Below are 11225 nucleotides of genomic sequence, written 5' to 3'. Positions count from 1 at the left end.
GTGTGCATTGAATTTATTTAATCCACGAGTTTCACAATTTGAGTTGAATTACTGAAATAAATGAACTTTTCCACGACATTCTAATTTATTGAGATGCACCTGTATACGGATGGGTCGAAGGATCCTGAATCTGGAAGGACAGCAGCAGCAGTATATATTCCTGCATTTAAAATAAAAATAGCCAAAAGAATATCAGATCATATGTCTGTATTTACCACAGAATTAATAGCAATTATATTAGCACTACAATGGATTGAAGAAATACAACCAAATAATATTGTAATATGTACAGATTCAATGTCTGTTCTAACAAGTCCAATGAGTGGAAAATATGCAACACGGCAAGATTGAATATATGAAGTATTACAGTACTTGTTTAGAATTAGACAATTAGGGATAATGGTATGCTTCCTATGGGTACCGGCTCATACTGGGGTGGAGGGAAATGAGGAAGTGGACTGCTTGGCTAAAATGGCTCTGAAACACTCACATAGTGAAATTAATATAGCAATTAGCAAATCTGAAATCAAGAGAATAATGTCAATTGAAGTAAGAAAGATATGGCAAAAGTTATGGGATAGTGGAATAAAAGGAAGACATCTTTACCAGATACAGGGGTGTGTAGGTGAAGAGAGAATAAGATGTGGGAGCAGGAAGAAAGATGTTATTATAACAAGAATGAGGATTGGACATTCAGCTTTAAATTTCAATTTACACAAAATAGGAAAGCATGAAAACGGCTGATGTGATAAATGTGGGAATCCAGAAACAGTAAAGCACATTCTTCTAGAATGTGATACGTATGAAAGAGAAAGAAATCAACTTAATCATAAATTAGGTTAGACATGATAAAGTATCACTCAAGATATTACTAGGGAATAGACAAATGCAATCAAGAATTAAAGAAAAAGTGCTCAATTATCTAAAAAGGACAGGAAATATGGAAAGAATATAAATTGTAATTGTCGAATTTTTTAAATATATATATATAAATATATATATACATACTGTATATCCTTCTCTCTACCAAATCTGTTCACTCCACACTCCAGATCAGTAGGTGGCGGTAATGCACCTTTAAATTGGCTTGCCAATAAACATCAGAAGAAGAAGTCCTTTCGCAGACTGGAGAGCGCAGCAACAGTCGTGTCCTATATCTGCCGTCAGGAGGCGGTGATGAACGGAGGACTCATACTGTATTCACACAAACATCGAAGAAGAAGAAGACGAAGCGAGGCGGATATAATCAGCCAAAATGATCGGAGATCTTTTAATTTTTGGGTAAATGTCACATTTTTCTAAAGCAGGATACATTTCGCGCTATTATTAAATAGAAAGTTGTTCGTGATGTTCATCTGTGTGGTATATAATTGTCACGGATGTTCTTATGTTTTCAGCACTCTGCTCATGAACGCCGGCGCTGTGCTCAACTTTAAACTGTGAGTGAAAGCACTAATGCTATCTGTCAGTCTTCATTTGGATGATAGCTTGCTAATCGTTGTCTGTGTGCAGAAAGAAGCGAGAAACGCAGTCTCAAGGGTTTGGCGATGAATCTGGATCGTCCAGCACTGGTAACAGCAATTCATTAACGTTGCATTATGAAATAATAGTTCATTTAATATTATTGGGACAGTTTAATATTAATTGTACAGCGAGCAGACGGCTGACAGGTCACCACAGAGGCCCTAAATCTATCACGGCATACAGCTGGAATGCATTTTAATGAAATATTAGATCAAAAAATGCTGCGTTTTTGCATCCCCCCCCCTTAATAGCGCCGGGGTCATCTCTTACTCTTCTTATGCATTCTTTAGGCGACAACATCAGAGAGTTTTTGCTGAGTCTGCGGTACTTTCGCATATTCATTGCTCTTTGGAACATTTTCATCATGTTTTGCATGATCTTGTGAGTATTGACTTCATACACATTTAGTTGTTTTCAACTGGCATGCTCTCAGAATAGTCATGTTTATGCTCCATTGAAAACAAACGTTGTTTTTGTGGAGAGTGGCATATTTTAAAGTGTCCTTGTGTGTTTTGCGTTTGTGTTTTCAGGTTATTTGGATCATAGAGTGCCGTTACATTGAGGATCACTACAGACACAAAAGAGAGAATTATTGCAGCATTGGGTGGATTTATTGTAATGGGTGTGGGATGTCTTGAAGTCTTAAGACATCTGTATATTTTGTACAAAAGTGTGAATGATTGATATTGCTTTTATGATCGGTGAATCAAATGGGGACACGACACATGGGACCTACACTTTTGTTTGAATATAAAGCAGAGCTGTGCACCGAGAAGAGTTTGGATGGTCTTTTCTTAGTGCCCTATACAAATACTGGCAGTTATTAGTGGATGTATAATTCACTAAATGTAAAACCTTTGAGAAGCCAGCTTTGTGACGATTCATGAAACATGTACAAAGCTACTGCTTGGTTAACAAAAGAATGCTTTAAAACCGTGTGCAGTGGAGTATTTAATTCTCGTGTGTTACATGCATAAAAGCACCATTGGTGACAAAAAACAATGCATAAAAGCACCATTAACGTAACACCATTGGTGACAAAAGTTACACAAAATCAGAAGATCGGACCTTTTTAAATTCTGGCATTTTAGACACTTAACCTACAGCAATCATACGGTTTAATGTTTACTTGTATTTTAATTTCATTTTGCGCAATTTGAATTGATTTCAGTTTGAACATCCCCTAGACAAATTTCACGCCACTGAAAATTCAGCTTGATTTACATTAGACCTGTAAGGTCACAGATGACAAATGCAGAAAACCATTTCAGTTCATGGCTTAGTTTTATTGAACATGTAAAAGGTATCTGCCAGACGCTTTACACTTGCATCGAACAAACAAGTTACAATTGAACAAACTTGAATGCCTCTTCAAAAACAGCATGTTGGAACACTAGTAGGTCAAAATAAAAGCAACTTTAATGCTCTCAAAAAGGCATTTCCTCCCCTATGGCTGGTAAACGCTAGACTGCTTGGAGAAAACCCATCGTGTACTTCCTCTGCTCCACGTGGGTTTGGCACTGAAGGGCCTTCAGGAGCACAAATCACTCAAACACCTAGAAAAAGGAAGAAACTGTCAGATTTAACTTGACGTTCAAGTTGGGGAACGGAATAATAAAATACACACTCTTGGAGAACAACGAATACCTTCACATGTGGCCATTCATCAAGGGTCACTGTGTGGTCCGCTTGAATTACAGAATTCCTCCTTTTTGAAAAGACATTGAAAAGGACTTAACAACAAATCACACCACTACGCTGTATGCCAAGCTATTCTGATGGCGCTTCAGAATAATTGGCTTAAAGTTTAGAGCAAATGTCAACACTATCGATCTGCTGGGGAAAAAAGATCAGTCATCACGTGCACCGGGGTAAATGGCAACCAGATGTGCCAAGAACATGCTCAGCCTTACCCGTTTTACAGCGTTAAAGACTTCTGAAACGAAGTCTGATGAATTTAAGGTTACCCATTTGGCTCCAGTATGATCTGTGGAGATGGGAGTAAGCGTCAATGCCATTCCAAAACATGAAGGTCAGATTTTGGCGCAACTATATGGTTGCTCAGATCATATGGCTTATTTTTTGGTTCTAAAAAGTCAACAGAGTCGATCTGCTGGGGAAAAAAGTTCAGTCATCATTGCTACCAAAAGTGTTAAAGCGAAGTCTAGAGGAAACCTAAACCCACCAAAATCTGAGGAAGCACTATAGGAAAACTCCATGGTCCAACAGCCCACATACTGTAAAACAAATACATATAGGGTGAAATTCATAATACAGCTGCTCAGATAGTTTGGCCACTGGAAATAACCTACTGCAAAGTCGCTTAAATGATCACGTTAAAACTATTGAATAACATTAGTAACTTGTGTTTATCCATCTTTACTAACAACCATATGCACTAAACAGTAGAATATAATACTAAACCAGAAGCAGTCAAGTTTTCTTGATCTAGAAGCTTCCCGGGGCAATGAGCCACGTGCTCAGCGCCGACCTACACCAAAATCCTTCGTTTCAGTTTTTATTCGTACAACTTCAGCACTGTGGGTATTTTGGTAAAACACCTACAGAACGTGATTTTAAAAACTTCTCCAGTAGATAAAAAAACTACATAAAAAAAAAAAAAGAACGAAATCACAAAGTGAATATTACTCACCCTCCACAAGAAAGACGGAAGTGGGAAGAAAGAACGTGCGAACCCGCGCTTTATAGTTCACGCGCATGCGCAGTGAGCGTTTGTTGCGATGACGTCAGGTTGGGTTCCAAGTTCCAACGCTCAGTCGTTCTTGAGACATGGCACAAAACAGCTCCAGCGATGGTAACTGCTATTAGCTTAAAAAATAACAATATTTTCAGTGTCATGAGGGATTTATAATAGAACGTATTTAACACAATTATCGCCTTCAATTTAATTTTCTCATTATTATACAATCTGTCTGCTAACACCAGAATGTGTTTTGAAATGTTAAAAACATCTTGAATGCTGTTAAAGATAAAGCTGAAATTATATTACACAGTCCAAGGTTAAAAAAAAAGCACATTTTGTTAAAACAGAGAAACGTTGAGAGGTTGTATCAAAGCATAGCTCGGTAGCTTAGTACATATAAGATACATAAATATAGTTTCATTTGTCTGAGTACAAGGTTTTATTTTTTCAATTTTGCACCCTGTTTTGGCCCACTTCTCAAGAATGACTGTATAATACATTATAAATCGATGGTTCTAGCATTAAAAGACGAAATGGATAAGAGGTACATTTCTTACATATATAGGCCTACCATTTTAACCATCTGTGTTACACACAAGCCACGTTTGGTCCTCCTTTAAATGTCACTGTTGTCATTTAGTTCATGTACAGAATATGCCTGAAGAAAGTGTTGCATCGCTAAGATTTTATTTAAGAATAAGTTTTGTAAAATCCTTGTTTGTTATTTATATGGTTAAACAATTTACAGTGTTACTATATCTATAAAAAAAAATCTATAAACAATATCTTACATTTGCAACATAACTATTGACTTTTTACTTTTGCTGGTTGCTTTTCAATTTCTCTGTGTTTTTCCATAATTTGTCCGAAAGGTGGCAGTAAAGGCTAAATTTGAAGTTACCTTCTTTAAATACAGCCTCCCCATCTACATTTAATGAATTGTTGTTTCAAGAGATCCATGCAGTGTTGCCAACTTAGCACTTTTGTTGCTAAATTTAGCAACTTTTCAGACTACCCTAGCAACTTTTTCTTTCAAAAGCACCTAGCAACAAATGTAGCTATTTTTAAAATGTATTTGTCAGCTTTTAGCAACTTGGGTTAAGTGACTCAAATAATAAAAAGCACACGTTTTACATCTAAATTACACAAAAAGAGGAAACCAAAGATGCCTAGAAGTACACACATCACATGAATTAAATTCTAATTGCTATTTGCAACTGTTCAACTGAATTGAATAATTGTTCATTTATGATACACAATGGTAGTAGCGTGTACCTGCGTTTGTTGATCAGTTAGTACACTGTAAGAAAAATATGTACAAATGGAAAAGGTATAGTAATTCACAATCCCAGGACATTATCCATTGTAACCCAAGAACACAAAATACAATGCGTAATTTAAAATGCAGGTAAAAAAAAAAAAAACCTGTGAAAAATCAATACGGAAAATTCCTTCATATTAACATTGTAGATTGTGCCCTATTTTTACAGACTTTTCTTAGACTACTACTACACTGCTTAAAAGTATAATTGTTCAGAATGTGTAGTTTTTCTAGTTTACTAGCTAATAAAAACAAAAACTTAAATTGCAATCGTTCAAAAATGTGAACGTTTTCAATAATTCAATGGTGTATTTTAAATATTTATTTATGTTTTAATATTATATTATGCATTTATATGATTTTACAAACAAATCTAAATGAACATATATAAAAGATATATTTTTTTGCTGAGATTTGATGTAGTGACACAATTTTGCGTCGTGATTACGTAATGACATCATCACGCAATGACATCACAATGTGATTTAGCAACTTTTAGCAACAAATTGACCTTCGTTTAGCAACTTCCCCTAAAAATTAGTTGGCAACACTGGTTCCATGTGAACTTTATTCAGTTAAGATTTGTACTTTTCAGAACAATTATGTTTTTATTCAGTGTCTCAAAACACAGAAACAGAACACGACCTGTGATATTTTTTCAGGATTCTTTGATAAATAAAAAGTTAAAAAGAACAGTATTTATTCAAAATAAATATTTTGTGTTAAATATAGCCTACACAACTATTCCAAAAAAAAAAAAAAAGGTTTGGGGTCAGTAGATATCTTTTTTTTTTCTTCTTCTTTTTTTCTTTTCTTTTTTTTTAAAGAAACTTTTAGAATACTTTTATTCAGCAAGGATGTGTTAAATGGATAAAAAGTGATATTGTTAGAAAATATTTATATTTTGAATAAATTCTGTTCTTTTTAACTTTTTATTTTGTTTATGGAACACAGGTTCCAAAAAAATATTAAGCAGCACAACAGTTGCAACACCGATTATAAAAGGATCATGTGACACTGAGGACTGGAGCAATGATGCTGAAAATTCAGTGCTGCGTCACAGAAATATAGGAAACCAATATTAGAAATTGCAATAATATTTAACAATATTACAGTTTTTTTCTGTATTTTTGATCAAATAAATACTGCATTGATGAGCATAAGAGACACCATTTAAAAGAACATTACAAATCTAAAACATATACCTGCGTGTGTGTGTGTATATATATATATATATATATAAAATAGGCCTGTGTGTGTATCCCTTATTCTGTCCCTTATTTTTCTATGAAAAACCACGATTGTCCCTTATTTTCCTTTTCTGAAGTTGGCAACCCTATTTGAGACGCACAAACTTGCACTCCCCGTAGGACAATTAGCGCCTACTTGTGTGATTACATTAGCACATCTTGTGTTTTGTAAGTGGAGTACATACAGAGCACGACTGAATGAGCTGTCAGCACATGAGGGCGCCTCCCAGCTCTTTGTTTTAGCACAAAGAAACTCAAGTCGTGAATTATCATCTGAGGGATTATCTCCCATCAACAGCTGATATTAAAGAGAGCCCTTCCCTCAAAAGTGTCTCTGGATTTCTGAATTAGCAGAAGTGATTAATGCAAATATTGAATAGTACAACAGGTTGGATGGCTATATAGCTGCTTTAAATGGCTGCTTGCTTTGCTTGTTGCACGATTAAGTTTGAGAGATTCCACCTGACAAATACTTTGTTTGAGTAGCTTGTTCACATGTTTGGGGATTATTTTAAAGGGATAGTTCACCCAAAAATGAAAATTCTGTCATCATTTACTCACCCTCATGTCGTTCCAAACCTGTATGAGTTGCTTTCTTATGTTGAACATAAAAGAAGATATTTTGATAATCATACACTCTTAAAAATAAAGGTGCTTCACGATGCCATAGTAGAACCTTTTTGTCTAAATGGATCCATAAAGAACCTTTAACATCTGAAGAACCTTTCTGTTTCACAAAAGGTTCTTTGTGGTGAAAGAAGGTTCTTCAGATTATAAAAAGGTAAGAAAGAGATGGCTCTTTAAAGAACCTTTGACTGAATGGCTCTTTGTGGAACCAAAAATGGTTCTTCTATGGCATCGCTTGAAGAACCGTTTGAAGCACCTTTATTTTTAAGAGTGTAGTAGGAAAAAAAATCTATGGAAGTCAATGGCAACCACCAACTGTTTGATTACCAGCAATCTTCAAAATATCTTCTTTTGTGTTCAACATAAGAAAGCAACTCATACAGGTTTGGAACGACATGAGGGTGAGTAAATGATGACAGCATTTTTCATTTTTGGGTGAACTATCCCTTTAATGTTGCCTGATTTCTGGCGTGTTTAAACTAGGTGTGAGGACTCAAGCTCTTAAATTCCATGGGAGGAACACAATGCTTATTTTAATTTTTTATTTCTAAGGTCTCTAATTAAGGCCTCTTGTTGTACATAATACTATACTTTCTGTCATCTGATTGATAGTTTATATACTTAGTAGTATAATATGCTTTTTTCAGGTACAGGTCCTTCTAAACACATTCTCCTTCAGGTCGTGGTTCACGTGTCATTTAGCTGTAAAATCTTTATTAATTTTTATAAAGTAAATGAAAGAAGAACTTTTATATTGTAACATTTGAAGATGAACATTTACTTGATTATTCATAAATCTTTTTAGAGAAATCATGTTAAAATATAAGTATCAAATATGACACACACACACACACACACACACACATATATATATGATAACAAATATGATACTTTTGAGAAATATTTATCTCTCAATCATCTCTCAATTCATTGTATTGCATTGCATACATACATTTTGCCTCCACAATAAAAACTACAAAGCTTTATCATAAACTAAGCATTTAAATATCAAGCATTACTAAGAAATATTATTAGGAGATATAGAGTGACAACTAATATGTATTTCATATGCATTTTATGTAAGAAGTCTGCTATTACGGTTATAGGCACTGGAGCTCATTGACTTACATTATAATTAGAATTTCATCTTATGTTTTGGCCACATAAATATCAGCGACTGCACCAAATTGCACATTTTTGCTCAGTTTGGGCCTCTGAATAAATCTGAGGTGTTTTTCCTCCTTGAGTATGAGCTCCATATTCTCCTATATCAGTCATACAAGACTGATGAATCAAATAAGATTTTTTTGTTTCATCTAAACTTTTCCATTTCAAAAAATGATCTTTTTTGACTATTATTTCATACGTTGGCTTTACATGATCAAATAATGTTGATTAAAGTCAATGTATTGTTATTCTCATGATGAATCCAGATGTATTTATTTCATGACAGTGTACATTTAAACACAGACAGCAGATCTTGCTAATTTAAGTGCACATTAATATCTCAGAAAGAGGAGAGGCAGCTTCGAAGAGAGAAAGATATGTTCTTTACAGTGAAACAGCTATTTTTATGGGCTGGCCTGTTCTCTTCTGGGTAGCCTAACCCTCATCACAGGGCCCGGGACAGCTTTCCAGGTTGTCCCCCCACCCAAACTATCAACCCCCTCCCTAGCACAGCCCAGGTCTGCAGAGAAAAAGTGTCAGGGAAAGATTAGTAGAGTTGGTGAGATCACTGGTGCCTTTCAGCATGGGCAGTACGTATGAGCTAACCTGGGTGTGGGACTCGTTTGACCTTTTGGCTCAGTCTGGCCGCTGCACGCAGACTGCAAGCACAGCAGGAGGGTGGTGCTGGTTGCCAGACTGGTGTCTCCAGGCTCCAGCACAGGGAAAAGAGGCCCTAACCACAGCAGGTGGTCAGCAACATGCCAGATCGTCCATGCTGGAGCTGTCATTGCATTGTCTTTCAGAGTCCTGTCATGACTTGCCTGATGTTTGTTCTCTAATCGGACAGAGATTAAGGCAGACGGAGAGTGAAACACGTTTAACCCGTGGTGGGCTACAGGTCAAGGATGTGCTGGGGTTTGCATTGATTAGGTCAGGAGGTAATTGTGTGATCAGACGGAGAAGGCTACAATGATTAACCTCGAGAAAATAAAGCAGGATTCTGTTATGGAACTGAGTAAGGGATAGCGCTGAACTGTCAAAAGAAATGTATCACGGTAGCGAGAGTTTATCCCAAAGTACCACAGCTATTGTTGCTACTGTAAAACAATTAATTAAAACAAACATTTTAAACACATTTTCTTTTTTAAAAACTCCGGTAACTGCACAATATCTAAATTTGATTGTAGTAATAATAATAATTGTAATAACTTTTTGCAAGGTTTACCATTCATATATAAGGTCCCTCAGTATTATCAGCAGTTTTCGCATTGCTCAATAGCTAATTACCCTCCTCCATCCCCAACTCCTCCTCTGTCAGTCAGGATTTAGCCTTCTGATTCTTCTTGAATCAGACTAATTCTAAAATGTGTACATAAAATGATTGAACTTTAACAATATCTGCAATACATTTATGTTAGTTCTTGTAACGGGGCTGACAAGACGTGAGACGTGCGGATCCATGTGCAAGCTTTTATTAAAGCAGAAGAGGTCAGAAACACAGGCAGGGTTGAACAATGGCAAACAGGTATATGGCGGGCAAGACACAAGAATAATCCTAGGGCTAGCGTAGGTCAACGATCGGTGAACAGAATCAAAAGGGCGAGACTAGAGGGGATAAATCTAGGAAAACAGGCAAAGATCAGAAACCGGGAAAACAGACAAGACAAGGCAAGACTAGGCTGGGCTGGGCTGGGCTAGGAAACTAACGAGGGATCTGTAAAGTAGCTATCACTGCTTGCGATAAGTGCATACAATACTCGGCAGAGAATGGTTGTTTGAGTGAGTGTTAAATAGTGAGTGAGTAATATGAAACAGCTGTGTGCAATCAGTGCTGTGTGCAATCAGTGCAATGAATGATGGGATATGTAGTCCGGGATGATATGCAACAGTTTGTGTAGTGCGAGAGTCAATGTAATGGAAAGGGTGACCTCTGATGGTAAGCAGACGGAAGTTCATGGACCAGATTCATGACAGTTCTGTTCTGTTTACCCTGGGGGGTTATTGCTGCTCTCCCTGCTCTCATCCATGCTAGGCTGCATGGAGGCGCAGGGAGTTCTTGCCCAGAACAGAACTGAACCATACAGCCAATCCAAACTGTATGCTAATTGTCAATCATCTTTGATAGTTGTCCTGACAGAACTGATGCCAAATACCAGTGTGTCTTTACTAATACTATCATAGTATTCTCAACAGTTAATGTCACTGCTTACTAAAAGGCAGCCCGGTGTATTTTACACGGTTGTTAACTGTAGGCAAAAGGAAAATGCAAACTTTTTAGATGGTGTAAATAGTCACATGACCAGAGGCAAAGTCTTCTCACTTAAAAAAAAAAAAGAAGCTATTTATTTAGCCAATTTACTTACAGTTTGCATCATCGAGCAATCAAAGAGGTAAAACTGATCCCTAATAATAATAACATCCCTTGCGAAAATTAACCATGGTTTTATTATAGTAAAAGTGTAGTAACCATGGTTTTTGGTGCATTGATTACCGTTTGTATAACCACAGTTTTACAACAAATATCATGGTTAAATATATATATATATATATATATATATATATATATATATATACATTATTATTTATTTATTTTATTTATTTTGGTATTTGTAGTAAAACTGTGGTTAATCAA

The 11225-nt window shown here is 36.0% G+C and overlaps 1 protein-coding gene and 1 long non-coding RNA gene across 2 annotated transcripts; one reads left to right on the top strand and one right to left on the bottom strand.

The window, feature by feature from the left end:
- Positions 1–1149: 1149 nt before the first annotated feature.
- On the top strand, positions 1150–2279 carry LOC107568062 (small integral membrane protein 7). Its single transcript, XM_016253910.1, has 5 exons — positions 1150–1281; positions 1398–1439; positions 1513–1571; positions 1815–1905; positions 2055–2279. The coding sequence occupies exons 1-5, from the start codon at positions 1256–1258 to the stop codon at positions 2068–2070; spliced, it is 234 nt and encodes a 77-aa protein (XP_016109396.1). The 5' UTR covers positions 1150–1255; the 3' UTR covers positions 2071–2279.
- Positions 2280–2789: 510 nt separating this feature from the next.
- On the bottom strand, positions 2790–4219 carry LOC107568063 (uncharacterized). The gene is made up of 5 exons (XR_001606704.1): positions 4178–4219; positions 3710–3761; positions 3438–3511; positions 3172–3232; positions 2790–3080 (listed from the first exon to the last, which is right to left on the bottom strand). It is a non-coding gene; the product is annotated as an uncharacterized lncRNA (long non-coding RNA).
- Between the last annotated feature and the right edge of the window lie 7006 nt (positions 4220–11225).

This window comes from Sinocyclocheilus grahami, unplaced genomic scaffold, assembly GCF_001515645.1.
Source record: "Sinocyclocheilus grahami isolate Dianchi unplaced genomic scaffold, SAMN03320097.WGS_v1.1 scaffold1210.1, whole genome shotgun sequence".
Taxonomy (NCBI): Eukaryota; Metazoa; Chordata; class Actinopteri; order Cypriniformes; family Cyprinidae; genus Sinocyclocheilus; species Sinocyclocheilus grahami.
The sequence above is the reverse complement of the archived record's forward strand: the minus strand, read 5'-3'. Positions and strand labels throughout refer to the sequence as shown.

What these genes read in the sequence shown, in the direction of transcription:
- LOC107568062 (XM_016253910.1), top strand. Translation starts at nt 1,256, where the DNA reads ATGATCGGAGATCTTTTAATTTTTGG. An exon ending in GGAGATCTTTTAATTTTTGG is followed by an intron (nt 1,282 to 1,397) that starts GTAAATGTCACA and finishes TTATGTTTTCAG; the next exon opens with CACTCTGCTCATGAACGCCG. An exon ending in GCTGTGCTCAACTTTAAACT is followed by an intron (nt 1,440 to 1,512) that starts GTGAGTGAAAGC and finishes GTCTGTGTGCAG; the next exon opens with AAAGAAGCGAGAAACGCAGT.